General features: G+C 47.6%; 3 protein-coding genes across 8 annotated transcripts in view; 2 read left to right on the top strand and 1 right to left on the bottom strand.

The window, feature by feature from the left end:
• The window catches only part of RNF207 (ring finger protein 207), a 25,563-nt gene extending 16,089 nt beyond the window's left edge, over positions 1-9,474 (bottom strand). Inside the window, exons 1-6 of one of the 3 annotated variants that reach the window (XR_014171294.1) lie at positions 8,758-9,474; positions 6,617-6,807; positions 3,800-3,929; positions 2,474-2,618; positions 1,806-1,887; positions 459-534 (exon numbers count right to left, since the gene is read on the bottom strand). Coding sequence is in view for 2 of the 3 variants with exons in the window: in XM_081923598.1 (XP_081779724.1) it covers positions 459-534; positions 1,806-1,887; positions 2,474-2,618; positions 3,800-3,929; positions 6,617-6,807; positions 8,758-8,922 (789 nt within the window). In the remaining variant the exon portion in view is untranslated. The remainder of the gene's footprint in view (positions 1-458; positions 535-1,805; positions 1,888-2,473; positions 2,619-3,799; positions 3,930-6,616; positions 6,808-8,757) is intronic. The other 2 variants (XM_081923598.1, XM_081923599.1) reach the window with 2 other exon arrangements.
• A 1,867-nt stretch (positions 9,475-11,341) lies between these two features.
• On the top strand, positions 11,342-22,118 carry RPL22 (ribosomal protein L22). Its single transcript, XM_081923939.1, has 4 exons — positions 11,342-11,480; positions 16,785-16,889; positions 19,697-19,821; positions 21,903-22,118. Exons 1-4 carry the CDS (start codon positions 11,469-11,471, stop codon positions 22,045-22,047), a joined length of 387 nt encoding a protein of 128 aa, XP_081780065.1. The 5' UTR covers positions 11,342-11,468; the 3' UTR covers positions 22,048-22,118.
• A 4,917-nt stretch (positions 22,119-27,035) lies between these two features.
• Positions 27,036-27,748, top strand: part of CHD5 (chromodomain helicase DNA binding protein 5) — a 62,036-nt gene continuing 61,323 nt past the window's right edge. For all 4 annotated transcript variants that reach the window (XM_081923388.1, XM_081923390.1, XM_081923391.1 and 1 more), the window contains exon 1: positions 27,036-27,364. In XM_081923388.1, coding sequence (XP_081779514.1) covers positions 27,322-27,364 — 43 coding nt within the window. In that variant the 5' untranslated portion in view covers positions 27,036-27,321. The remainder of the gene's footprint in view (positions 27,365-27,748) is intronic.

Here is a 27,748-nt window from a genome sequence, read left to right on the forward strand (position 1 = left end):
GCACCAGGTTGGCAAAGGCTGATTCTACCCCCCTTCGCCTTTTAAAAACAACTTACCGTACATCAAAGGTTCCTAGATGTACATTCTCTTATTCAGAGCTCCTTCACCCAAATCTCAACCCATTCACAAAACAGATGCCTTAAGTGTCCTAGCCAGGAAAACCAGTCACACAACTGTATCAGTTCCCAAATCCACAGCCTTCCAGAAACGATGGACTACGATTCCCATCAGTCCCAGCAAGCACAGTGAGGTTGATGGGAATTGTAATCTAAATCATCAGGTGAAGGCTGCCAGCGCCAATTGGCTCAAAAAACAGGGAGGTTGGGCCTGCTCCAAGATTATCTGGGAATATCCATGACCAGATGCTTCTGTCTAGGTTGCATTAAGATAAAGCGTCTCCCAGGCACAGGGCCGCCCCCTGCCCCCGGCAGTGAAACCTCTTCAGTTTTTATACCCACCATCACGGCCTGGTCTAGCTTCTCACAGCCCTGCATATACGCAGTCTCAATATCGATGCAATGCGCTCGACTCTCCCTGGAGGAGGAAAGACCAGAGAAGGAGGTATCAGAGGGAAAGCGCTGTGGGTCAGTGGCGAATTATTTTGTTTTGCATGCAGAAGGCCCCCGGTTCATTCCCCAGCTCCAGGAAGGTCTGGATATGTCCCCAGTCTATATTCTTGGACAGCTGCTACCAGTCAGTGTCAACAACACTGAGCTAAATGGACCAAAACTTGTCATTTAAGGAAGCTTCCTATATTAAGGAATATTAAGTCTTTGTCATCCACGACACGACCCCTTCCTTCCTTCCTTCCTTCCTTCCTTCCTTCCTTCCTTCCTTCCTTCCTTCCTTCCTTCCTTTTAAAAAAGGGTATCCTGTGGCATGGAGTTCCACTGGCTCATTATGCACATTATATAAATGTAGCAATGCTTCTTTTGCGGATGTGTGTGTGTCAAACCCATCAGGGTTCAGCGGGCAACTCTGAAGCTTTCACCTTTGGATGTTGTTGTTTTTTAAAATAAAAAATCCTAATATTCCTTTAGCAATTCCATTATCTCTGTTTTCCCCTGAAATGCTTTTTCTCCCTCCCTTTCCCCCCCCCCCACTTTGCCTTAAAACAAAACCAACCCAACAACATTAATGACCTGTTAATTGTGCATTCATCCTGATATGTTTGCAGGGAGGTTCCATGATCTTGTGTCAAAGGTAGTTCTTATCCCACCCTTCCCATTTACCTATTGCTTACTGGAAAAAATCACAGTCTCTTGGGGAAGTGGGTTGGTTACACAAGTGCTCCTGATCAGCTGTAGCTGTGCAGCCTGAATTTGCCAGTATGTGAATGAACTGCACTCCCCAGAAAGTAGCAACAAAAGTCTGGAGATATTTCCTGGGTTTTCCATTCTCTTAAGCTACTCTACCCCCTGTTTTGCATCCTCTGATGCCTGGAATTCCCTCCTAGATTGTAGATGTGGTGCCATTTCCCTCTTTTCACTTCTTCAACACCCCCACCCTGGTCCATGAAGTCTTCAACTTCAACTTCTCCCCAGATGCACTGAAATTTAAATCTGCATTACAGCATATTTTGTCATTTACTGCTTTGTTCTTTCTCTGTTCTCTCCCTGCTATCAGTCTTTAGACCAAACTTTGGCAGCCTGGCTTAGGCTGATGGGAATTGCAGTTCACAATATCTGGAGAACCCCTCTAGATGCTAAGCTCCAACTCGGAGCAGGGACCTCTCTTCCTGTTTCTTGCAAAAAGCCCTGCCCGTAGATAGCTCGTGATGTAGATATGAAGTAACAGCAACTCACACGGGCATGTCCCGAAAGCAGTTGATGCAGAGCATGGACTTTTTCTCTGTTGAGAACATGATGTAGAGTTCCTCGTGAAGTGCTGGAAGAGACACAGGTGTCACTTTTAAGCTTGAAATAAAAAAAAATTAGACAAAAAAGAAAAAAACCTCCGATGAAGGAGAGTCCACCATCTTCTGAGGTAGCGCATTCTACTATCAAACAGCTCTATCAAACTACCTCCTAGTGGTGCAGCACTGAAACTGCTGGCATGCTTTTGAAGCTAAGCAAGATCTGGTGTGGTTTCAAATTGGATGGGAGACCAGCGGTTACAATTAATGGAAGTTGAACTAAATAACTCTCAGGGTCTCTTCCAGCTCGACAATTCTTTAATTCTATGACATGCCCTGTAAATAGAAACAGCTCTATCGAAAAGTTCTTAATGTTTATTCAGAATCTCCTTCCCTGTCATTTGAATCAATTTGTTCAGGTCCTTCCCCTCTGAAGAAGCAGCAGAAAACAAGCTTGCTACATCTTCCATGTAATGGACCTAAGTTATTTGAAGAAAAAACTACCCTATCCCCTCTCAGTCTTCTCTTCTCTCAGCTAAGCAAACCCAACTCCCTCAACTGTTTCTCCTAAGGTTTGGTTTCCAGAGAGTTAAGGAAGGCTATGGGATAGACACTTACAACATTTCTTGTGGATGTCTTTGATACGCTTGGTCAGTGAGACGATCTCGTGACGGGAGAACATTCTGGCTTTGTGGGTCTCCTCGCGGCACTTGGAGCAGAGAGGCTGGTGGCAGGTATTGCAGAAATACATGGCGTCCAAGTCCTGGGGGAGGTGGGAGGTTAGAGGGCAAAGCTCTGGTTGGCATGCCTGGTCCACCACCACACACTGGCAGAACATTTTATTCAGTGGCAACAGTGGGTGCCCCAGGATGTGCACCGCAGCATAGATTGCAACACAGAGGCAATTTTTAAAACAGCAGTTTATCAGTTTTTGACTGCTTTTTGTGAAAAGGCTGGAGAAATTCCGTTTGAGCCTAACTAACTTGCACAGGTGGCGCTGTGGGTTAAACCACTGAGCCTAAGACTTGACGATCAGAAGGTCGGCGGTTCGAATCCCTGTGACAGGGTGAGCTCCCATTGCTCGGTCCCTGCTCCTGCCAACCTAGCAGTTTGAAAGCACGTCAAAGTGCAAGTAGATAAATAGGTACCGCTCCGTCGAGAAGGTAAACGGCGTTTCCGTGTACAGTACTGCTCTGGTTCGCCAGAAGTGGCTTAGTCATGCTGGCCACATGACCCAGAAGCTGTACACCAGCTCCCTCGGCCAATAAAGCGAGTTGAGTGCCGCAACCCCAGAGTCGGTCACGACTGGACCTAATGGTCAGGGGTCCCTTTACCCTTTACCTAACTTGCACTTTTGAAAAAAAACACAGCTCTCCTTTCAAATTCCCACTTCTTTGAATTTCACAACGCAGTTCTCCAGCCAAGAAGCAAGTACAGAAATACTAGGGGAAAGTGTGCATTAAAACATACCCTCCAAGATGCCGCAGAGGAAAATTGGGATGTATGTCTTTTGGGGCCACGCTCTCATGGAAGCCAAAATGGGCTATCCCAGGATCTAATCAGAAGCCAGGATGGCTTCTGTAATCCCAGGATGTCCTGCTTAGTAGGACAGTGGAGGGGTATGTTAAAAATGCATATATTAAGTGAGATTAACATACAAAATTGCAGTATATTTGGGAGAATGGCCTTGCAAAAAAATGTGTATAGTATGCAGAATTGCTTACAGGCAGGTGTAGCATTAGAAGAAATGCACACTAAAAAGCTGATGAATTTTCAGGATATTTTAAAAAAAATTGCACACTGGTGTGGAAATGTGGAGGACTAAACAAAGACTGGACAAAACTAGAAATGGAAAGAAAATGAAATGGGCAGATTTGCCCATTCCTAGTTCCCACACATTGGTCTTGACCTTCAAAGGCCTTCTTTGCCGCCCTCTCTGCTTACCTGCTTTGTACTCTGCAGGTCACAATTTGCACACTGGACCTCCTCCTCACAATCCCCGGAGCTGTCCACCAGGAACTTCAGGAGCCGGTCTTCTGGAGGGAGGCCATTCCCCCTGACAATGGACTGGTGGCTGCAGAAGGAAGACACAGGGAGAAAGAGGAAGCCCTGGGAAGGATGATGTCAAAATAATATAGGAAGACTCATGCAAGGATGTTGAGATACAGTATGGTGTTTTATTGGAGTGGGAACTTTGTGCAACACAGAATCACAGAACTGTAACGTTGGAAGGGATTCCAAGGGTCATCTATTCCAACCCACCGCAATGCAGGAATCACAGCTAAAAAGTTAATGCCAGAATAATGCTGCATTCGTGGTGGATTTATTCTGCTCTGCGGTGCTTCCCAGTGCTATCGCATTACTGCCACCCAGAGGGAGGCAAAGAAGCAAAACCCCAGATTATTTGTTGTATTTAACATTATAGGACTTTAGCAGGAAGTTATGGGTTATGCACTGATTGGAAATAAAGCAGTGTGACTGTCCCAAAAATATATGCAGGTGTTGATCACGTAGGACTGTTTGAAAAGCATCCTGAGAGTAACTCGTCACGAATGCACAAGAAGAAGGGACCTTTGGATGAGCCCTCAGAGATAGGTGGGTGGAAATAATCCCCATGGAACACAATGAAACTTGCTTCTCGGCAAACAGGTATAAGATCGATTTCCTTATGGACAGGAAAACCAGGTGTGTAAATGAACAAGCTTTAACTATTTTTATTTTTATTTATTTCATAACATGTATACATGGCTTGATTGTTTAAAAACCCCTTGGAGTGTTTTACAAAAAGATAATGGGAGGGTTGCATTTGTCTCCCCCACCTGTTGCACGCCTTTGCCTGATTTGGCCAAGGCGAGCTTTCTCTCTCTCTCTCTCTCTCTCTCTCTCTCTCTCTCTCTCTCTCTCTCTCTCTCTCTCTCTCTCTCTCTCTTTCCCCCCTTCCTGCTGCCGAACTGCATTCCGCTGGAGCTAAAAGGGGAGACATTCAGCTCAGCAGCTGTTCACACCTGAAGCTCATTGTGTGATGGGAGGCTTCATGTTTCAGAGGCGCAGAGGCGAGAGAAGTGGGGATTTGCATCCTGGTTTCCAGTGGGGGGGGGGAGGCAGAGGGGAAACAGACAAACTGACACTGCTCACCCCGAAAGCGGGGAAATGGTGCTCTTCTTAATGTTGAAGAGAACTCTAATAACCCCCTCCTATTTCCCAGTTTCTGTCCCTGGCAGTTAATCACAAAGCCTTGGATTCCTTTGGCAGCTACGGTCAAACCTGATATGGGTGTCTTACAACTGAAGACAAAGGCCAGGCATTAGCCTGGTCACGGCTTCCCTTTTTAGGAAGTCAATGCCTCATTCCTCTTCCGCTAATTCCCAAACTCTATTCCTGGCTCACACTAGTGAGAGATTTACTAGGGCCCCTCCACAAGATATGTTTATTCAGCCAGTGTTCTGGTTTGCTTGTGCAAAGTTGGCACGGAGGTTGGATGATGTTTATTGAACACCCGTTCTGATTTATTTGCCAGGAGATGACACAGGGAACATTTGTCCAGTGTGCATTTGCTTGTGGCGTATTCATACATTCCCCCCCCCCCCGTTGATCATTTGTTCATCCCACACTTTTCAGTGCATCTCCTGTTGCTTTCCAAACCACAAGGAAGTTTGATGCTTTTTTAAAGGGTGATTTGTTGCCCCAGGGTTACAAAACCCTAAGGTTCTAGCACAATACTGCAAATTTGTACATGTCTCGGTTTTGCCCTTGTAGAACTCAACAGAGAGGAGGATAGGGACAAAAGGTATATACCAGGTGTCAGCAACCTTTTTCAGCCGTGGGCCGGTCCACCGTCCCTCAGACCTTGTGGGGGGCCGGACTATTTTTTTTTGGGGGGGGTGATGAATGAATTCCTATGCCCCACAAATAACCCAAAGATGCATTTTAAATAAAAGGGCACATTCTACTCATGTAAGAACACACTGATTCCCGGGTGGATTGAGAAGGTGATTGGGCCCTTAGGTTGAGCTAGCTCTACCTGTCACCTACTGTTGGACTCCTTGCTTTCTGCCCAGGAGTCCCAGTGAGCATTCAGCATGACAGTACCAATGTCACTACATAACATAATACTGTACTATGCAACATAAACATCAAGGCAATTGTAGAAATACAACTGCAATAATAAGAAATGTGTAATAAAACAGATTTTCACAGCAGCATAAAACGAGAGAACTAACAGCAGGTTTCTAAAATACAGACAACGCAGAGCAGTAGATGCAACGGTCGGCTTGTCACTGGGTCTCTCCTTTGCAAGCAAGGAAGAGGAGAGCAGCTGGTGATGATAGGGGTGAGGAGGAGGCAGACACACAAATGGAGGGGGTGCTCTAGAGGGGTCTTCCCAGGGCCCTACAAAACCTGCAGGCTCTGCCCATCTTGCATGTCTTTCCCAAAGATGCCCATATCCTGCTGCTTTGATGGATATCTGTAGTATCTGGATAGAAACTGGTTGGAAGGAGGCAAGGTCAGAGCAATGAATCATGCAGAGGTGCAGTGGGCAGCCTCCTCTGTGGATAGAACCTTTGGGCTCACAGCACACCAACCTTTACTTATTTAATGCATTTCTCAAATTACTGTACAAGCATTTCTTGCAGCACACAAAGGGCTCCAAACTGGCACCAGGCTAGTGCAGAAGTACAATAACTCATCAGTAAAAAGGGCTGCTTATACCATCGCTCAAATATCTCTGGAATGTAGGGGAGCGAGATGGTTCTTCCTTACCCACAAAGAGGGCACGTCAGGCGGCTCTCGATGGCGCGGCCCCGCAGGCAGCTGGCGCAGAAGTTGTGGTAGCAGTCGAGGAGGCAGGGGTGTTCGTACTGCTCATGGCAGAGGAAGCACACCAGCGGGTGGCAGTTGGCGTTGTCCAGGTCGCAGAGGTTCTCCAAGGGGGAGAAAATCCCACCAGACATCTGGAAGGGTAGTGGCGAGCGAGGAGAAGGTTACTGGAGAGGCTAGAGGGGTGACTGGCCACAGAACAAGAAGCAGCCCTTTTGAATTGCACAGGCAAAGAGTGCTGTGGAAGCAGAAAGGCAAAGAGCTCTGTGTGAGCTCAAAGCCTACACATCCCTTTTGCGAATTCAACATTGGCCTGTCAAGGTTATTACAGAATCTCCCAAACATCTGAATGAATTTAGTCTAACCCCCTGCAATGCAGGAATCACAGCTAAAGAAACCCTGACAGATGGCCACACACCTCTGCTTAAAAATTTCCAGTGGAGGGGAGTCCACTGCCTTCTGAAGTAGTCTGTTTCACTGCTGAACAGCTATTACCACCAGAAAATCCTTCCTAATGTTTACCTGGGATCTCCTTTCTTGTAAGTTGAATCCATTGGTCTGGGTCCTACCCCCTGGAGCAATTGATAGTCAAGGTGAGTTTTATTTCTGAATGGGAGGCCCACTCATAAACCTCTCTGCTTTTAGGGTGCGTGAGTTTAACAATTGCATGCCCTCAGAGGAGACCATCCTTAGTGTTTGTGCCGGAGTCATTGATTTGGGTATGTACCCAGGTTCAAAAGAAGCGATCCCAGAGCAGTGGCTCATGCAGAGATACAGCAGGCAGCATCCTTTGGGCTCAGAGGTGCTTTTAACAATTTCATTTTTTCTCACAGCACATTCTGTGTTCTCTTGCAGCACACCACTGTGTATCGACACTGAACTATTAAAGTATTGTATTCTCTAAGACCAGTAGGGACTGTGTGTATTTATAGCAAGTTACACACACATTTATAAGGATCACAAGTGTGCGTAAAGGCTTTCTATTAATTGCTTCTGGCTAGAGGAAATGAGGTAGCAATTGAGACATATTTCCACTCTAGTAATCACAGAGTGATTTGAAAGAAGAAAACAATTTATGCACATTGCTATCCCGCAGCAAACAGAATCCAAAGTCCTTCCAGCTTTCCCATTTTTGATCGCTGAAAACTTTAATAGGTTGGGGAACCAGAAATCATATTTTAATTTCTGAAGAAAATATACTGAAAGGTGTTTGGGGTTTTGGTATACCGTACTTTGGCAAGTTCATCTTTAGGTTGCAACGGTTTCATTGGCTCTACAGTGACCTCTGCTGGTAGAACCCAGAAATACAGTGGAATTGATACCAGCATGCCTGGTTGAAGAAGTCATATTCACACACCTCAAGATTTTCTCCTCCACAGGAACAGAGAACAAAAGTGTGCAAACAATGTGCGAAAAGTCCAGTTGCAAGTACACGTTTGGGGAGCCATGATGTGCTGTGGCTTCCATGTATAAATAGAGGCAATATTGACACTTGTGTGCAGTTTTCACACATTACAGTACATACGTGTTTATCCCCCCCCCCCGCCACCACCCATGTGAGGAAAACACAACCATGATCTGCTTTGTCTTAAGCTTTACAATTAATATGGATTAATGGGCTGCGAAGACCAGTGAAGGACGAACGGACAGCGAAAGGGTAATATTTCAAGAGTGGATGCTAATCCCTTCATTTCATTCTGAAACAGCTGTTTTGGGGAAAAGTCTTGAGAGCTTTGTGGATAGTGATTCATCATGTTCTGGATGCATGCTATTAAGCAAATTGAAAATACCAGAGCTCTTCCTTTCCTACTAGGTCAGTTGTTCCCCAATTGCATGGCAGAATGGCAACTTCACACTGAGGAATAAATAGATCTAAGGAAAACCCTGTCAGCCATTGAGCCTGTATGAGTCCTTCCTACCTAGAATTTTTGTAAGTTTGGAGAATTCCATCCAGGAATTGAGCCATGCACCAAAATTAATGGACACAAATTATTCTGAGGAGGACTAACATTGGCGACGGCCCTATGAATTTAGGCCTGCATCAGTTGAGTGGGTGTCATAATTACAATTAGAAATGATCTCACCTCTGCCATGCTATTCTTTTGGGTGGAGAGCAGAAATGTCTTACCTTTTCTGGTTTTCCTTCGGTCTTCTCCACTTTGCCTACTTCTGCAGTGATCGATTTGCTGCCTCCACCTCCCCACTTGTTTCAGTTCAAAATTGCTGTAGCTTTCAGCCAACCAGTGCATAAGACAAATTACCACCTGTTTAGAATTGTAGTAACGTGAGGGGAAACGTGCCCTCCTGACAAGAATTTCTGCTGAGACAATGGCAAAATAGTCCTCCTTCTGAAAGACAGTAGGCAAATTTCAGGTGTGCACCCATGGCATTAGAACAAATACGGACTTCATAAATTCTTCTGCAGAAGCTCAGTAAGTATGGGTACTTTGGAGAAGATGCCGTGTCAAATTTGAAGAAGCAAAAAGTTCTTCGGCTCTTGTATCTCATTTCCCGGGAAGTGCTAGAAAACCGTCTGCTCCCCCAGCTCCCTTGGGATTGTTGCTCTGGGAAAGCAGGATAACTAAGAGGCAAGCGCGAATGTCTATCGACTGACAGTCTGCTTCCCTTCTCCAGCACGTCAAAATCTTTTCTTTCTCATTCGCCGCCGCTGTCAAGGTTCATTCAAGGTCAGATCAAATGCCCATGTGATGGAAACAAAGCAAACTCCCTCCGTGTTTCAGAGGCCACAAGGATTAGCAAGTTGAATGGCAATTTCAAAGGAGTAAGACAGGTAGACACTATGCACAGTCACTGGTTATGGGCAGATCAGCCTTCTCCAAGCAGGTGCCCTCCAGACATAGCTGTCAACTTTCAGATTTGAAAATAAGGGATCAGCAGCCTCACCTGTCCCGGGGACAGGCTAAGGGATATCTAACAATCCAGGATAGCAGCGGGAAGCAGCGGGAAACGGCGCTGGAATAAGGGAATTTCCTGCAAAAAAAGGGAAGGTTGACAGCTATGCCTCCAGATGCTGAACTACAACTCCCATCAGTGCCACTGGTGCTGTTGGGAATTGTAGTTCAACGTCTGGAAGGCAGCAGGTTGGCAAAGGCTTACAACAGATGTTTCTTTATTCCAGTCTTCAGTCCATGACATCTACACATATCCATTGGCAATATTTCCACATCAATTTCCAACCCACCCAGCCCCGCAAGTCCTTGGGAAAACCTGTCAGCATTGGTTTCTCCTGATTTACACAATTTTTGTATCAATTTCTGCTGAATACGCACACTTTTCTTGCAAACGATTTTACCAATATAAGCAATTTTAAAGGTGTGCTTACCACGACCCCCTAATATAAGCATCTTGGTACACATTTTTGAGAGCTGGAGAAGCACATTGCAAAATTTGGAAAAGTGTTAAATTCCAAGGAGAGCTGCGTTTCAGTTCGTGGATTGTTTGAGGAAGTTAGGTAAATCTCCCCCATTTCAATCACCGGATCTTATTTTCTCCTGGCGAGTTCTGCCTACCTAGACAACCATTTATGTATTTACAGTAAACAGTTTTGAACAGGGGTCAGCAAACCTTTTCAGCACGGGGCTGGTCCACTGTCCCTCAGACGTTATGGGGGGCTGGACTATATTTATTTGGGGGGGAGGGGGAAAGGAACGAATTCCTATGCACCACACACACTGGCGGAGGAAGAGGAGTGCGAGGCGAGCGTATCGCCCCCCATAGTGCGATCCCGGTGGGGTGCCATTGCTGTCCCCCCCTCTGTACTAGGCGCCACACCCCCGCAGGTGACGCGCCACACCCCCAGGACACGTCCCACGCCCCTGCCTGCTCTCTGCCCCTCCCCCGGTGCCGGAGCATGAAGCTCTGCCACTGCCCACAAATAATCCAGAGATGCATTTTAAATAAAAGCATGTAAAAACACCAGGCAGGCCCCACAAATAACCCAGAGGTGCATTTTAAATAAAAGGACATATTTTACTCCTGTAAAAACATGCTGATTTCCGGACCATCCACGGGCAGGATTTAGAAGGCGATTGGGCCGGATCCAGCCCCCCAGGACTTAGTGTGCCTACCCATGGTTTTGAATGTGGGAGGAATACCTTGAGAAGGATATATATCTGTTAATATACAGGGAACATCAGTGCATATGCATGACCGGCTCTCATAAAGAAACAGAGAAGCAGCTCTATGTTATTTGGAACATTTAATTTTTTTTTATTACATTAACATTCTTTTTTACTTATTTGAAAACTTTATTTATTTATTTTATTTAATGAATAACGAGACCAATAAAGTTTCTTTCCTTTCCTTCTTTCTTTGAATTAGTGGAATACTTCCTTAGTCTCTCTATGCATTTCATACGGTATTTATTTGTGACATTTCCCCGTCAACCTGGTTTCAATCCCCTCAGGTAGCTCCGGTAAGCCCCTGGAACTACAACTCCCATCAGCCCCCGGGAAGGGAGGAGGAGCAGGATGGGAAGTGGGCCAAAGGTATTGCTCAATCCCTCCCCGCCATGCTTCTCTTTACGGCACACCTCCCAGCATGCTCCGCGAGCAGCGGCCTTAAGAGAACGGGACGCAGAGGCGATCCCCACCCTACCCGCTCATCTCTATGGTTATATCTTCCTTTCTCTCCTTCCCCCGCCCTTCCTATGCGGCGAGTGCGCAAGCGCACGCCGCCTGACGCAAGGGCGGAAGTGGGCGGGAGGGCGGAGCCGAAGTAGGCGCATGCGCGCGGCCGCCTTCTTTTTCTCTCTTTCCCCCTCGTTGCTGCCGCCATGGCGCCTGCGGTGAGTCTCCGGCCGAGTCGGGCCTAGAAAGGGAGGTCCAGGGTGGTGGGGTGATGCTCGTGACGTATTAAGGAAGCGGAGGGGGGTTGTTGGCGGTGACGTCATAAGGAGCAGGGAGGGGAGGGAGTCTACCTGGCCGGGGGGGTCCCCCTGCCCCTTCCTCCCTGCAAGGTAGGCCTCAGCCTCTCCTCCCACCCCATGAAGCGCATTTCTGACTTCCCTAGACCCGCATCCTTGTTACTTTCCGGGGTAGGCTCCCTATGTCCCCCCTGAGCATGTGCAGAGAGCAGCTGAGCTCTTGGATATGGCTCCAGAAGGACAGCGCAGGAAGCGAGGCCTACCCATAAGAGCTGCTGGATCAGGCCAAAGGGGGCCCCATCCAGCCTAGCGTCCTGTTCTCACAGTGGCCAACTAGGTGCCCCAAAGTGAACCCCCCAAGCAGCACGTGAGAGCAACAGCCTCCTCCCACTTCTACTCCAGCATTCTAAGGTAGAATGCACTGTCTATGGAGGCTCCATTGACAAATCTTACAAAACTGAGAAGAGCCCTGCAGCCCCTGGAACGGGCCAAAAGGGACCCACCTAGTCCAGCCCAGTTCTCACAGTGTGCATCAGGCATAGGCAAACTCCGGCCCTCCAGATGTTTAGGACTACAATTCCCATCATCCCTAGCTAACAGGACCAGCAGTCAGGGATGATGGGAATTGTAGTCCCAAACATCTGGAGGACTGGAGTTTGCCTATGCTTGGTGCACATCCTCCTTCTCACAGCCCTGCTGCACCCTTTATATCAGAGACCCCTTTTATCTCTCCGTTTATCTCAGAGGCTTCAACTGAGGTGTCTCAAGGGTTGACTTTTGGACTCCCAACTCCCATTGCCCATGCTGGCTGTGGCTGATGGGAGCTGGAGGCTGAACATAACCTGAAGGACCATAGGTTTACTACAAACCATCAATAGTTTACTGCAGGTGTAGCCAACATGAGGCCTTCAGATGTTGCTGGACTATAGCACACACACAAATTTATTGTGGTCCATAGACCCAAAATATGCAGTGTAGAGGCTGCTGAACAACTATAGCTTTCATCATCCCTGACCATTGAGCATGCTAAGTGGAGCTGAAGGGAGTCCCAACAGTGGGGGGCTTCCATTGATTTGGGGGAGAGAATAGTCTCTCTAAAGGGTCGTGGCCTGCCGCTTTATGTGCAGTCCACACCTCACCCAGTGTGATTGTCTGTGAAGCCAGGTCACATTATATATAGAACATGTGTTCAGACACACATATTGTGCAGCTCTGATTGTTGGCAGTCCAGGATTCACCAGTGTCCGCTTTCCAACTTGTATGGGCCACCACTTTGTGGCTGTGTTGGGTATGAAATTGAAAAATCTGCCTGTGAGATGGGGACCAACACCAACTTGCAGTGTCCCCAGTAACATTGGCCTATATCCAACACTCTGTAAAGTCACAGAATTCAGTGGGCTTAAGCTTGCCTGTGTTGGATTTAGACCATTAATTCCCCCCCCCCCTATATGACCAGGTGACACTTATTCACTCATACAGTGGACGCTCGGGTTGAGAATGTGATCCGTGCGGGATGCACGTTGCAACCCGCAGCGGCGCATCTGCACATGCGCAGGTTGCGATTCAGCACACATGCGCAAAGTGCAATTTAGCTTTCTGTGCATGCATGACTGCCGAAACCAGGAAGTAACCCGTTCCGGTACTTCCGGGTTTCGGTGATCCGTAATCCAAAAAAAAGCATCTGTAACCCGAGGTATGATAATATAAGAAAAAATGTGTAGAGTGGGCAGAATGTTGCACTCTGTATAATCCTAGCCACAATATTTAAGCTATAGCTTTGTCTTTTGTTCCAGTTATTGGTTGCAATAAGAGCTATTTTAAACTCTCAGGTTGCTATGTTTATTATTATTATTATTTCTTCTGTGCTACTTTTCTATTGGAACAGTCAAAGCAGTCAGTAAGAAAACAAAAAAACACACCATATCAAAATTTAAAGCTGAAACATAAATCTAATGAAACAATATGAAAAGATGGCATACCTTCATATTTTCACATCAACTCCTCAGGAAATTGACTGACAGCAGGGTCAGACTAAAGGCACACTATATTTTTGGCCTCAAGTTATTTATTTATTTCCTAAGATTTAGATACTTTTCATTGTAGAAAACCTCAAAGTTGTTTATAAGAAGTATAAAACAATAACATTATTGGTAAAAAAAAATAAAAGCAATAATTTGAAACATTCAAATCAGCAACAAACTAAAAACAAATTAAAACACACATCAACATTCTAGATATCAGGGTAAGCTTGGCTAAACAAAAATATTTTTAGCAGACACTGAAAAGTATACAGTGAAGGTGCCAGCCCAATGTCGGTAGGCAGGGAGTTCTGAAGTGCAGGTGCTGCCACATAACAACATTGATTTTTTACAAATGCAGAACAGGTAATGGGGTACCTGTAACAGTGCCAGTTCTGCAGATTGAAGTGGTCAAGCAGGCACATATGGGGTAAGGAGTTCTTGCAGGTAAAATGGTTCCAAAGTTGTCAAGGCCTTTACAGTTGTACTTTGGTTTTCGAACAGCTCAGTTCCCAAACTGGCTCCTGAACACCGCAAACCCAGAAGTGACTGTTCCGGTTTGCGACCTATTTTTGGAAGCTGAGCATCCGATGGGGCTTCCGCATCTTCTGATTGGCTGCAGGAGCTTCCTGCAGCCAATCAGAAGCCGCAATTCGGTCTTTGAACGTTTTGGAAGTCAAATGAACTTCTGGAACGGATTCCGTTCGACTTCCAAGGTACGACTATATGCTTGTACTGTAACACCTTTAACTTGCAAATCTCTGAGCACAGCTGTTCTATGTGGACAAAGTCACACCTCTCAGCAATTGTGCTGCAGCGTTCTGCACTAACTGCTGCTTCTGGATCAAGCCCAAGGGAAGCCCCAAACCATGGCAGAGTTTGTGCCAGATGTGATCTATAGTATACAAGATTAGTATGTGCACAAACTAAATGTCTTTTTTTTGCCTTTAGGTTACTGAGCTAGGTTGCTGGAGCACTAGGGAAGACCTGACTGTCCAGCTATCTAGGGCTAGATCACTGCTTAGTTGCTTATAGTCCACCAAAATGGTTAGGTTTGTTCACACACAAACAGTGTTAGTGGTTGCATCCAATTAATTCCTAGGCTCCGTCTGCACTATACATTTAAAGTTGTCTCATACCACTTTATGCAGCCCTGGCTTCCCTTAAAGAACCTTGGGAACTGTAGTTTGTTACGGGTGCGAAGAGTTGTTAGGTTGCCCTCTACCCAAGGTCTGTCACAGAGCTATAATTTCCAGAGTGGTTTAACAGTCAGTCCCACTTCCCAGGTAACTATGAATTGTAGCTCTGTAAGGAGAATAGGGGTGTCTCGTAATAGCTCTCATCAGCCTTAAGTTCCCAGGATTCTTTGGGATAGCTATGACTGTGTATGTGGGTTAAAGCACAGAGCCTAGGACTTGCCGATCAGAAGGTTGGCGGTTTGAATCCCCGCGACGGGGTGAGCTCCTGTTGCTCGGTCCCTGCTCCTGCCAACCTATCAGCTCGAAAGCACATCAAAGTGCAAGTAGATAAATAGGTACCGCTCCGACGGGAAGGTAAACGGCCACACAACCCAGAAGCTGTACGCCGGCTCCCTTGTCCAATAAAGCGAGATGAGCACTGCAACCCCAGAGTCGGCCACGACTGGACCTAATGGTCAGGGGTCCCTTTACCTTTACCTATGACTGTTTATAAAGTGGACCTGCATTAGTAATTTCTCTTAATTCTCCTGCTCTGAGTAGGACCAGCATTGATTACAGCCCCAAGTTCATTTATATTATTCAGTGTATTAGTGGTCTGGTGGTGTGTTTTTGTTTTGACATTCTTTTCTAGCAAAATCTGAAAAAGGTGCCAGCTTTCTGCAAAGCTTGATTGCCTGGAATCGCTTCTGGCTCTCTGTAGACAACCAGATAAGGGGGCAGTTAGCATCATCTGCTTTTAGTCCTGCTAGCTTGCAAGCAGATAGCTAGGCCAGCATGGATTAAGGGGAAATAGCCACCCACTGGTGTTTGTCCCCAGTGCTTGATAGTCAACATGCCGCCTCTCACTTCCGTTCTTTGCTGTCATGGCTGAGGGCGAATGACAAACTTCTTTTCCAGAATTCTGCAAGGTGGATTAGCCTGAGCTCCTCTAAGCCCAGTGAGCAACATCACTCCCCTTCTGGACTCTCCTCAGGAGGCTTCCAGTCAGCCAGAGTTAGGAAGAATTAAAGCATGGGATAGCAGCAGATAAAGCAATAAGAAGAAACCTACTAGGAGTGAAGAAAAGTTGGCCCTGGGGTAGCTTGACAATCTTGGAGAAAAAAGGGGATTTTAGGAAGGACTTTTTAAAACATGGTTTCGGCTTCAGAAGCAGAATCTTCACCATGAAAGGCATTGTAGGGGCAGAAGATTTAGGTTGGGGAGAGCAAGAAAGATTGGGGGAAAAATTTGAGAGGAGGTGCAGCTGGTTGTAGAGCCCTGCATTTAAGGACGAGGAACTTCTAGATTGGCTGAGAGAAGTGGCAAGGAGCCAGCACAAAGATTCAACAGGTGTGAGACAAAATCAGGGTGTTGGGTGGGAGAAAAAAGGGTTTGGGAAAACATGTGATGTTGTGCAATTTCTTCTCTATGTGGGACTCACCTGATGTTGCGAAGAGGATGTCTGCTTTTGCAGTGAGCATCGGCACCAATAGGGAAAGAAAACATACTTATGGTTATTGTCACCTCCTGTAAGGCGTCTAAAGCTGTTAGCTAGAGGGGTAACCGTGTTAGTCTGTAGCTGCAAAAGCAACAAAAGAGTCTTACTAAATTTATTATGGGACAAACGTTTGTGGACAATAATCTGCTGAAAAACAATTTCTTACCTCTTTACTGCATTCCTCAGTACTTTAATTTCTCCTTTTGGGTGGCAGGGACCAATGTATAGTTAGTGTGATCTACTCTGAATCTTTTGGTTAAGTTTAGACTCCAGCCAAGATGAAAAATCTGGGTTTGGGGAGGGACAGCTGCCTGTTTCACCCCTCCCCTACATTTGGCAGGCTGTGAGACATTAGTTTTATTTATTTGTTATAGAAAGTTATATACTGTATTTCAAGTATAGGAAAATAGCTAAAGTGGTTTTCAACATATCAAAATAATACAAGAGGCCTTAAAATTTCCTCTCTGGTGCATGTGCCAGGATTTCTTGAACAACAGTAACCTCTCTTTCTCTCTCTCTCTCTCTCCTGCAGAAGAAGCTTGTGACGAAGGGTGGCAAAAAAAAGAAGCAGGTTCTGAAGTTCACTCTAGACTGTACCCATCCAGTAGAAGATGGCATCATGGACGCTGCCAACTTTGTAAGTTCCTGGCCCTTGGAGGCATTGACCACCTCTGGAATCCCATTAACTGCCTGCACTTGCTACTCTTGAGAAGCCAGGCGGGTAACTGAATGCATCTCCCACACAGATTGCAAATAGAAGATCTGGTTGCTTTGCTGCCACCTTTGGAAATGGGAGGCACTTCTATCTTGTTCAGGGCTTCTGTTTCGGAGTGTGTTTTTGACAGGCAGGGTATGCCTCCTTGTGCTGTCGAAAGGCTGCTTGCAAATACACTACTAACGGGAGCATCTGCTGTTGTCTCTGATCTCTCCAGCTAGCATGGAGGACAAGTCTATTGATGGCTGCTAGCCATGATGGCTGTGCTCTGTGCTCCAGAGTCGGAGGCAGTAACACTTGTGAAGTCCTCTTGTGGCTGGAAACCGAAGGAGGGGAGAGTGCTCTTCTGCTCTGCTCTTGCTAACTGTTTTCCCACTGGGGCATCAGATTGGCTGTAGTGAGAACAGGAGGCTGGACCAAATGGGCCAGTGGCCTGATCCAGCAAGCTTTTTTCTTGTTCGTGCTGCATACATTTGGTTGCAATTGGTTTTGGATCCTGCAGGAGGTTATTGTTGGTTCTGGGTGGGGAACCTGGTACCCTCCAGAGAATGTTGGATTCCAGCTCCCATCAGCCATAGCCAGTGTGGCCAGTTTGGTCAGGGATAATGGGACTTGTAGTCCAATGGCCTCAGCAGGGCCACCAGTTCCTTATTCTTGCTTTGTGTCCTGTTTTGGAACAGCCTGGTTTGGAGTGGGCAGATCTTGGAGCTCTGTGTATGTGTGTGTCTCTGAAGTTTGTGTGGCAAAGCCTGATGCCTGTTTGCTTGTGGCATTGCCATTTTGCTGCAATGCATACATTCAGCTCTGAACAAAGTGACTAGGTATGTGCTTGCACTAATGCTTTGTCTCAGTCAGACTGCTGGGCCATCCATCTCAGTGCTTTCCACCCTGACTGGCAGCAGCACTGCAGGGCTTCAGATGAGGACTCTTCTCAGAGTATCGCCAGCAGTTTGGATACCCCAGTGCATTCTTTCAACCCCTTTTCCTTGTTGGTTGTGCATTCTTTCAAAGGCTTCTATGTATTATAAATCCTTTCTTGCTTCTGCCATTGTCTGTATTATACATGCAGATTTATGCAAATGTAAATTTATTAATCACTCGTTGGGGAAAAGGAACCACCTTAGGCAGAGGTGAGGAGCCTGTGACCCTCCAGTTCAGGGGTCAGCAAACTTACTGTGCCTCGGACCGGTGTCTCCAGCACTGATCGCGCAGTGGGCCAGAGGGCAGGGGAGCGCGTGCTCATACGCTATTTCCAGCGCACTTCCGGGTCGGAGGAGCACCGGAAATAGCTTGTGCACATGTGCACGGGCCTCCTCCAACCCGGATGTGCACCGGAAATAACGCTCATGCGCAAATAATGCTTCTGCATGCGCACAAGCTATTTCTGGTGGGCACAGCGGCGGTAAGAGCGGGTGGTGGCAGGGGTCGCCTGCAGGCCTTAGTTTGGGGACCTCTGCTCCAATTGTTGCTGAACAATGACTCCCATCGTCCCTGACCATTCTGGCCGGGCCTGATGGACATTGAAGCCACGTGGCAGCCAGAGAGCTGCAGGTTCCCTTTCTCTGGTCTGCACTGACTGGCAGCAACTCTCGACAGTCTGGGGTAGAGAGAAGAGTTTGCCAAGCCTGCTGCCTGAGAGATTTCCATGAGAGGCGCCCAGGATTGAACTCTGGACCTTTAGAAATTGGCAGTGGTGCCTCCTTTTTCAGGACATTTGCATGTCCAGTTTGGTGCAGAACAGCCTTCCCCAAGCCTGTGCTCTCCAGATGTTTTGGGACTTCAGCTGGCTGATGGGTTCCATAGTTCAAAGTCTCTGGAGGACACCAGCTTTGGGGAGGGCTAGTATAGTGGTCGCAAGGGATGCAAGTGGTGCTGTGGTCTAAACCACTGAGCCTCTTGGGCTTGCCGATCAGAAGGTTGGCGGTTCGAATCCCCGCAACGGGGTGAGCTTCCGTTGTTCGGTCCCAGCTCCTGCCAACCTAGCAGGTTGAAAGCACACCCCAAAAAAGTGCAAGTATATAAATAGGTCCTGCTCCTGCAGGAAGGTAAACGGCATTTCCGTGCACTGCTCTGGTTTTGGTGTTCCGATGCACCAGAAGCGGCTTAGTCATGCTGGCCACATGACTCAGAAAAATTGTGGACAAACGCCAGCTCCCTCGACCTGTAAAATGAGATGAGCGCTGCAACCCCAGAATCGTCTGTGACTGGACTTAACTGTCAGGGGTCCTTTACCTTTACCTAGAGTACTGATCAGGATTTTGGACTAAGACCAGGGGGACTTTGGTTTAAAGCCCTGCCTATACAGCCATGATGCTCGCAGACTGATCTTTGGTCAGTTACTGTCTCTCAGCCTGTCTTGCAGGGTTGTTGTAGGGATGAAATGGATTGGTGGGACTAGTTTACCGCCTTTATCTTCCTAGAGGGAGCAATGGCAACACAAACATCTTCTTGAAAATAAATAAAAGGTTAGGCATCGCCTCGTAACAGTCGCTCTTCAAGTGCTTGTTGTTTCTTTAGAGCATTTGTTACGCACTTTTCAGGCAGAAAGGCTCCCAGAGTGGCCAGCATACAATCATTTAAAATGAGACAGCCCCTTCCTGCAGGTTTACAACTTTAAAAAATGCAGCACGCAAGGGAAAATGGACGGGGAGGGTAGAGGAAAAAACAAATTAAACTGCGGTGCCAATTCTTAAACAGGCATTCCTATTTTTTTAATTTATTTTTTGCAGGAGCAGTTCCTGCAGGAGCGGATCAAAGTGAATGGGAAAGCTGGGAACCTTGGTGGCGGTGTGGTGACCATTGAGAGAAGCAAAAGCAAAATCACAGTCACCTCAGAGGTTCCTTTTTCCAAGAGGTAAGGAGCCATGCGGGGTTAAAAGACTGGGGTGGGGGGTGGCTTTGACTTAAAGAGGCCTTGCCTCTTGACGTACTTCAACTGTGGTATTGCCTCTGGCCCTCTGATGTTGTACAACTAGGTGCAGGCTGAGAAAAGAGGATCACCCAATGAAGCTTATGTGCTGCTTCATACAATACATTTTACTCACTGCCACAGGGTGTGTTGTTGACCACTAGCTTTTGTGTCTTCAAAAGGGGATTCTTGGAGGAGGAGCAGAGAAATCTATTCATGGCTGCTATTCATAAGGACTATTTAGAACATCCATCTTCAGAGAAATCTTGCCTCTGAATTACCAGTTGGTGGGGTGCAATAGTGGAAGCCAGCTATTTTTTTTTACTGTATTTTTCGCCCTATAGGGTGCACCTAGTTTTTTTGGGGGGGGGGATAAAGGGGAAAAAAATTCCCCCAGGCGCGGGGCTGGGGCGGGGGAAGCCCGAGCTTCCCTCGACCCCAGCCCCCAGAACAGGCTGCCGGGCTCCCCAGGCTTGCGGATATCTGCCTGAACCCCGGGGTGCGCTCCGCTGTGTTCCCCGGGTTTTGGGCTGCAGGCTGCTGTCCGCAAGCCTTGGGAGCCCGGTGCAACTTCCCACCGGGCTCCCAAGGCTTGTGGATAGCTTCCTGAAGCCTGGAGAGCGAGTCGGCGGTGCGCACCGACCCCTCTCGCTCTCCAGGCTTCAGCGAAAGCCTGCATTCGCCCCATAGGATGCACACACATTTCCCCTTCATTTTTGGAGGGGGAAAACTGCGTCCTATAGGGCGAGAAATACGGTAATTACTTCCCCTCTTTACCACAATGAAGGTCTCTGGGCAAGATGCCACATTAAAATACACAGTTACAGTGGTACCTCTGGTTGCAAACGGAATCCGTTTTTGAGGTCAGGCCGGATCCTGAGGTTTTTGCAACCAGAGAGACGGCTTCTTTGCATGCGTGCACGGCAAAACACTTCTGGGTTTGTGGCTTTCGCAACCTGAAGTTTACGTTACCTGAGTGTAACTTAACCCAAGGTTCTACTGTATATTTAAAAAGCCTTGAACCAAAAAAGTGTGAAAACAATATAAAATATTTCCAATAAAAATGTTATCATGCAGCCCCCATTTGAGGATTTGTAGTGTCGCAACACAATCCTGGATTTGTGTGAAGTCCAAGTGAGATAGGAGAACAAAAGTGGTGGAGGTTTGAGTAGAGCAGGGATGGAGTAACACTGAGAGGAATGAATGAACAAATAAATATTTATTTGCATCAGCCACCAGCCATAGCAATAAAACAAACAAAATGCGGTATACAAAGAATAAAGGTAAAAAGTCACTTATATAAAATACATTTTGAGGGTTTGGATCAATAGTCAAATAATGGATCTTATTCTAATTGCCCCAGCTAAAAACCTTGCAACCTGAACACTGAGAGGAAAACATGTAAGTTTGAGTAAAGTGAGCAGGTGGTGTCATGGAGGGCAGGATGGAGGCAGCTTAAAACAAGATTTGAGTACAGTGAGAAGGAGGGTTGGATAGGCTCTGTTGTGCTGGTTTGTGGGGGGGACTGACAGGAGTTGAAAGTCCAAAAATATTTTTAGGGGAATGCTGGCCCTCCCATTCCATGTATAAATGAAGCCGAACTGCTCATTTAACAGACTTGAATAATTTTCTTTTCTTGGCTTGGGGTATTGAAGAATGCAAGCCCATGAAACCAGTTCTACTGAGTCCTTCCTCTAAGCCTTGGAGATTTCAGTCGGTGTTGTCAACTCACCTTCACACCCAGAAACAGGGAGTTGGAAATGTGATTTCTTAAAAAATACAATGACAAGAAAGCTAAATGTTTTTTGGGTTGCCCAGATTTTACCCACATTTCCATATATCATGCCTTTTGGGGATTTTGGGCTGCTGCATCCCCCATCAGGCGACTGAGATCCTGTTGCCGTTGACTCAGCTTGAATTATTTAAGCAGCTCGAGAACCAGGCGTGCAACTGACCCAGCGGACTCCGGTGGCATCATTTGGGGGCCACAGTCAGTTTGCTTCCCTGCTTCTTTGTTCCTCCCACAGATACCTGAAGTACCTCACCAAGAAATACCTGAAGAAGAACAACTTGCGCGACTGGCTCCGTGTGGTCGCCAACAGCAAGGAGAGCTATGAGTTGCGATATTTCCAGATCAACCAGGATGAAGAGGAGGAGGAGGAAGAAGATTAAATGCAAAGGAATCTGGCAATATTTTGTACATTCACTTTTCCTTCAATAAAATACGGTGAAAGTTGTTATAACATTTCTGCTTGTGTGGTTCTGTCTGGATTGCAGTCTGCCATGTAAACACAGAATAGATGTCCGCACCAAAAGCTTCCCCTGTTCTTTGCTGCCCTCTACGGAGAGATGGTGGTATGGGCTTAGGGTTAGGGATCCCCAACTTTTTCTTTTGCCCAAGCAGAGCCAGCCCACCTGTGGCGTGGGGCGAAGTGGTCCTGTGGGCACCTCTGCCACTGCCAGAAAGGCAGCACTGGCAGCCAAAATCTCTCCAGGGTAGTGGCGCCACAGTCACATGTTCCCATTTCTGATGTGCCCAAGAACCCACTTAGAAATCTCAAACTCAGGATCGCTGCAAAGGGCCCATTTTGTAGAAGAAAAAAACTGCCCATGCTCGGAAACACCGCCCCTCCCCATAGGGGAAAACAACTACCCACCCCACCCCAAAACAAATAAACACGGGGGGGGGGGGAGACCACCCCCAAAGGTTGGGCAAGCCCTCCACCCCCCCAACCAAACTATCTTCTCCACAAGCTAAAGCACCTCAAGTTAAAATTGGGAAGGTGTTGGTTGCTGGTGTTTGAGAAGGTGCCTGTGGGTGCTAACCCAGGAGACTGCCACTGCCAGAAAGGCAGCACTGGCAGCCAAAACCTCACAAAATCTCTTCAGGGTAGTGGCGCCACAGTCACATGTTCCCATTTCTGATATGCCCAAGAGCCCACTTAGAAATCTCAAACTCAGGATCGCTGCAAAGGGCACATTTTGTAGAAGAAAAAACTGGTGATGCTCGGAAACACCACCCGTCCCCATAGGGGAAAACAACTACCCACCCCAAAACAAAACACGGGGGGGGGGGGAGACCACCCCCAAAGGTTGGGCAAGCCCTTCACTCGCCCAACCAAACTATCTTCTCCACAAGCTAAAGCACCTCAAGTTAAAATAGGGAATGTGTTGGGTGCTGGTGTTTTGAGAGGGTCATTGTGCCTGTGGGTGCCAAGCCTAGGAGACTGGGCTGAGGGGAAGGTTCATCCCCTTGTACTGGGGTGGGATGAAAGGGCTGCTGCAATGCAGGTGCGGGGAATCTACAGGTGAAACTCGAAAAATTAGAATATCGTGGAAAAGTTCCTTGATTTCAGTAATTCAACTTGAAAGGTGAAACTAATATATGAGATAGACTCGTGACATGCAAAGCGAGATATGTCAAGCCTTGATTTGTTGTCATTGTGATGATCATGGCGTACAGCTGATGAAAACGCCAAATTAACAATATCAGAAAATTAGAATATTCAAGGAAATCAGCAAAACAAGGTTTGCAAATCAAGCAAGATTCGACCTCTGAGAAGTGGAAGCACATCTCGCTTTGCATGTCATGAGTCGATCTCATATATTAGTTTCACCATTCAAGTTGAATTACTGAAATCAAGGAACTTTTCCACAATATTCTAATTTTTCGAGTTTCACCTGTAACTACCAAGTCCTGTCTGCCCCAGGAAGCATGGTCAAGGTTGACGCTAGGAGTTGTAGTTCATCAATGTCTAGATTCCTAAAGGCTCCCCAGACTTGCTGTGATGGAAAAGGCTTCATCATTGGAGAGAGGGGTGCAGAGCATGTGTTTGTATAATAGGGAAGAGGAGGCTGGTTTCAGAGGGAGGGTGGATGTATGAAGCAGTCTGTAGAGTATTGAAGGTGGTTGGGTTTGGGGTATTGACAGATGCACTAGTGGCCTGCCAGAGGGTCTTGAAACCAAGCCTTAGGAAGAACAGCTGAGGAAATTGGGGATGTTCAGCCTGGAGGAGAGAAGACTTTGGAGGTGTTATGACTGCCCCCCTTCAAATAGCTAAAGGGCTGTCACATGGAAAATCTGAGCGAGCTTGTTTTCGGCTGCTCCACAGGGGAAGAACCCAAACAAATGGATTCAAATGGCAAGAAATGAGATTCTGACTAAACTTTAGGAATAGCTTTCTGACAGTAGAGAGGGGTTTGACAGTGGGTCAGGGTCCCTTGGACTTCTAAGCAAAGATTGGACGGCCATCTGCCAGGGGTTCTTTAGCTGTGATTTCTGAATTGCAGGGTGTTGGTTTGGATGACCCTTGGGGATCCCTTCAAACTGTACGCCCTGCTTTCTGGCATAGCTGTCAACGTTTTCATTTTTCAAGGGAAATTCCCTTATTCCGAATAGGATTCCTCACAAGAAAAGGGAAAAGTTGACAACTATGCTTTGTGGACCATGCTGGCACCAAGGGACCTCTGCTACCCCAAGGCCATGCCTTTAGCTCCCTGTCTACTCCTTCCTACCTCTGTCCTTATTTCAAGTTTTGCTTAGATCTTCTTGCAGCTGGGTGGAATGAGTTGGAGAGCAAATGCAGTTTGCTGGCTGTGAAGGAAATTCCCACGTTGACTGTTGCAGCAAACTTGTGGAAGAGGGGTTTCTTTTGCCAGGCAAACTCTTCTTTTTGCTTCTGAGGAACAGAAGAGGTTGAGGAAAGCTTTTTCCCCAGATTTTTTTTTTTAAATAAAAAATGCCCAATATTAAGTTTGCCAAGCTGTGCAGGGTGAACATACAAGGACTGTGGCTATTGTGTCAGCCAGTAGTTAAGGAAAGCAATAAGAGATATTTTTAATTTATTAAATACTGCTAAGCTGGCATTTCACACCAAATATTAAGGATGCTTAACAGTATTTCAGAAGTTGGTTGGAGGTGCCGCGAGTGTCATTAGTCCAACCCCCTGCAATACAGGAAGCTTTTGCACAATGTGGAGCTTGAATCCACAACCCTGAGATTAAGAGACTCAAGTTCTGACTGAACTATCCCAGAGTGGCTTCCTTGAAAGAATAATGGGAACTGTAGTTTGTTAAGGTGCTGGGAATTGTAGGTCTATGAAGGGGGGAAACTACGATTCCCAGGATTCTTTGGGGAGAAATCATGAGCTTTAAGCATGGGTATAATTTGCTTTCAATGTATGATGTAATCTACCTGCAAACAAAACCAGACTGAATGCTCAATTAACTGGTCATCTGGAAGAGAGCAGCATAATAAGCGAAGCCTACTGGCTTCTGGTTGCCTTAGTTTTGGAGAGGTACATCCTAAAGGTGAGGGATCATTTGGGATCCGGTCCAAGTTTGGGTCCTTGGGGCTGCTAGATTGGCTGTGGAAGCCTCCATTTGACTCTCTGTTCTGCCACAAACCTCCCCAGGGTGGCTGTGGGGCTTTCCCAGGGATCCAATTTGCTGCTTCCCTTGTGGGCTGCCAGCTTCTTTGCCTTCAGAATATCTAAAGCGAGGAAGCCCTGAGTTCGAATCCTCACTTGGGCACAGGTCACACCAGTCTCCTCCCTGTCCTCCTTCAGGTTAACCAGCGTCATCTCTGAATACCATCTGCTGGGGAATACAAATAGGAAGAGAGTGTGCCTGCCCATTGTGTAAAAGGTAAAGGTAAAGAGACCCCTGACCATTAGGTCCAGTCGTGACCGACTCTGGGGTTGCGACGCTCATCTCGCTTTATTGGCCGAGGGAGCCGGTGTACACCTTCTGGGTCATGTAGCCAGCATGACTAAGCCACTTCTGGCGAACCAGAGCAGCGCACAGAAATGCCATTTGCCTTCCCGCTGGAGCGGTACCTATTTATCTACTTGCACTTGGACGTGCTTTTGAACTGCTAGGTTGGCAGGAGCAAGGACCGAGCAACGGGAGCTCACCCTATCATGGGGATTCGAACCGCCGACCTTCTGATCGGCAAGTCCTAGGCTCTGTGGTTTAACCCACAGCGCCACCCATGTCCCTGCCCAGTGTGTAGTGGCTGTGAAAAAGGCAAATTCCATGCTAGGGATCATCAGGAAAGGAACGGAAACTTTTGACATCATAGTGCCGTTATAGAAATCTATGGCGCATTTGCAGTACTGTGTGTGGTTCTGGTCACCTCACCTCAAAAAGGATATTGCAGAGTTGGAGAAGGTTCAGGAAAGGGCAAGCAAAATGATCAAGGAAAAGCTTCAGAGTTTGGGACTTTTCAGTTTAGAGAAACGGTGAATAAGAGGGGATGTGATGGAACTGTAGAAAGTTCTCTCTCATAATACTCAGGGAAGTCCAAGAATGCTGGAAGATGCAGGACAGATAAGAGGAAGTCTTCCTTCTGGCAGTGCATGAACTATGGAACTCCCTCCCACAGGAGAAAGTGATGGCCATCAACCCAGAGGACTGGGCAAATTTATGGCTGCCAATGGCTACTAACCCTGATGGCTATGTTCTGCCTTCACTGTTGCAGGCAACAGACCCCCTGAATAACAGTTGCTGGGAATTGCAGTTGGGCAAAAGGTGCTCCTGTTTTTGGGTCCCACTTGCAGGTTCCCACTGCAAGAACAGGAGGTTGGTCTGTTATTTATTTGTTGCATCGGTATCCCACCTTTCCTCCCCACTTTGTCCTCACAACAACCCCGTGAGGTAGACTAGGCAGGGAGTGAGTGGCTGGCCCAAGGTCATCCTGTGAGCTTAGTGGCCAAGTGGAGATTTGAAGCCTGGACTCTAACCATGACGCCACCACGGGTACTCTAGCCTTGATGGGCCTTTGGCACGGCTTTTTAGAGAAAAGCTTAAATAAATGATCCTTTAAAAAGAAAAACAAATGCCAAATCAAAGTACAGTATCTCCCCTCAGAAATATTGTGATCCTTTTCTCATATCGCATTGTCCCTGCAGGATCAACCCTCTCATCCCAACCCATCTTTCCCCCCCTGCGCCTCTCACTTTCCTGGTGCGTAAAAATCTCCGCGGGGAGGATTCTTGGAGGGGCGTTTGTGCGTGTTTGGGGAGGTGGGAAGGGGGCTTGCTTTGGCTTTCTACCGAGAGAGATGCTGCCGCCGCCGCCGGTGGTGGTGGTGTGCCCAAAATGATGGGATGCGGTTGCCAAGGTAACCAGACTGGACGTCAGCGCGCGCGCCTGGGCATGTGTGCGCGGCCGCCGCTCCGGGCTGGCTTGTGCGAGGTGGGTCCAGCGCGCTCCTCCTCCTCCTCCTGCGCGGCTGCGGATCGCGGCGGGGCAGGCAGCGGCGAGAAAGAGGAGGAGGAGGAAGAAGAAGAGGGGCCGATCTCTGCCCCCCTCCCACGCGCCGGGCTCTCGAGCACCCCCTCTCCATCCCTCCCCAGTCGCTGCAGCGGCCATCTTCGCTGCCTCGCCCTCCGCAGCGCAACGTGCGCACCGGGCGGAGGCGGCCGCCGCTCGGCTCGCGGAGCGATGCGCGGCGCGGAGGAGCCGCAGATCGCGGAGGACATGTCAGGTAGGTAGAGAAAGCGTGGGGAGGAATAAGGGAGGGGGGACAAAATCTGACCCGAGTGGAGGCTCAGATGGGAGGGTGCACCTCTTTTCCCCAAAACAGCCCAAAGAGGAGTCCTGCTGGGTCAGGTACCTTTCTCCAAGGTGGCCTGCAAGACTGCCCCCACGCTGGGAGGGGGGTGGGCTCTCCCAAACAGGGCCCTGAGGTGGTGGCCCCTTTCCCTCTCTGATCATCTACTTGAGGTAGACTGCCCCTGTCCATGGAGGCTCCCTTTAGCTTATCCAAAGGCTTGTTGGGCACCTCTCTCCACCCGATCCCGGAGTCTGGGTGCAGCAGGGCCAAGCCACTAGAATAATAACATAGTAGATTAGGAGGGGACCCCCAGGG

The sequence above is a fragment of the Podarcis melisellensis genome, assembly GCF_964234715.1.
Source record: "Podarcis melisellensis genome assembly, chromosome: 8".
NCBI lineage: Eukaryota > Metazoa > Chordata > Lepidosauria > Squamata > Lacertidae > Podarcis > Podarcis melisellensis.

Coding starts and splice junctions, on each gene's coding strand:
- RPL22 (XM_081923939.1), top strand. Junction 16,890..19,696: donor TCATGGACGCTGCCAACTTT/GTAAGTTCCTGG, acceptor TATTTTTTGCAG/GAGCAGTTCCTGCAGGAGCG. Junction 19,822..21,902: donor GAGGTTCCTTTTTCCAAGAG/GTAAGGAGCCAT, acceptor TTCCTCCCACAG/ATACCTGAAGTACCTCACCA.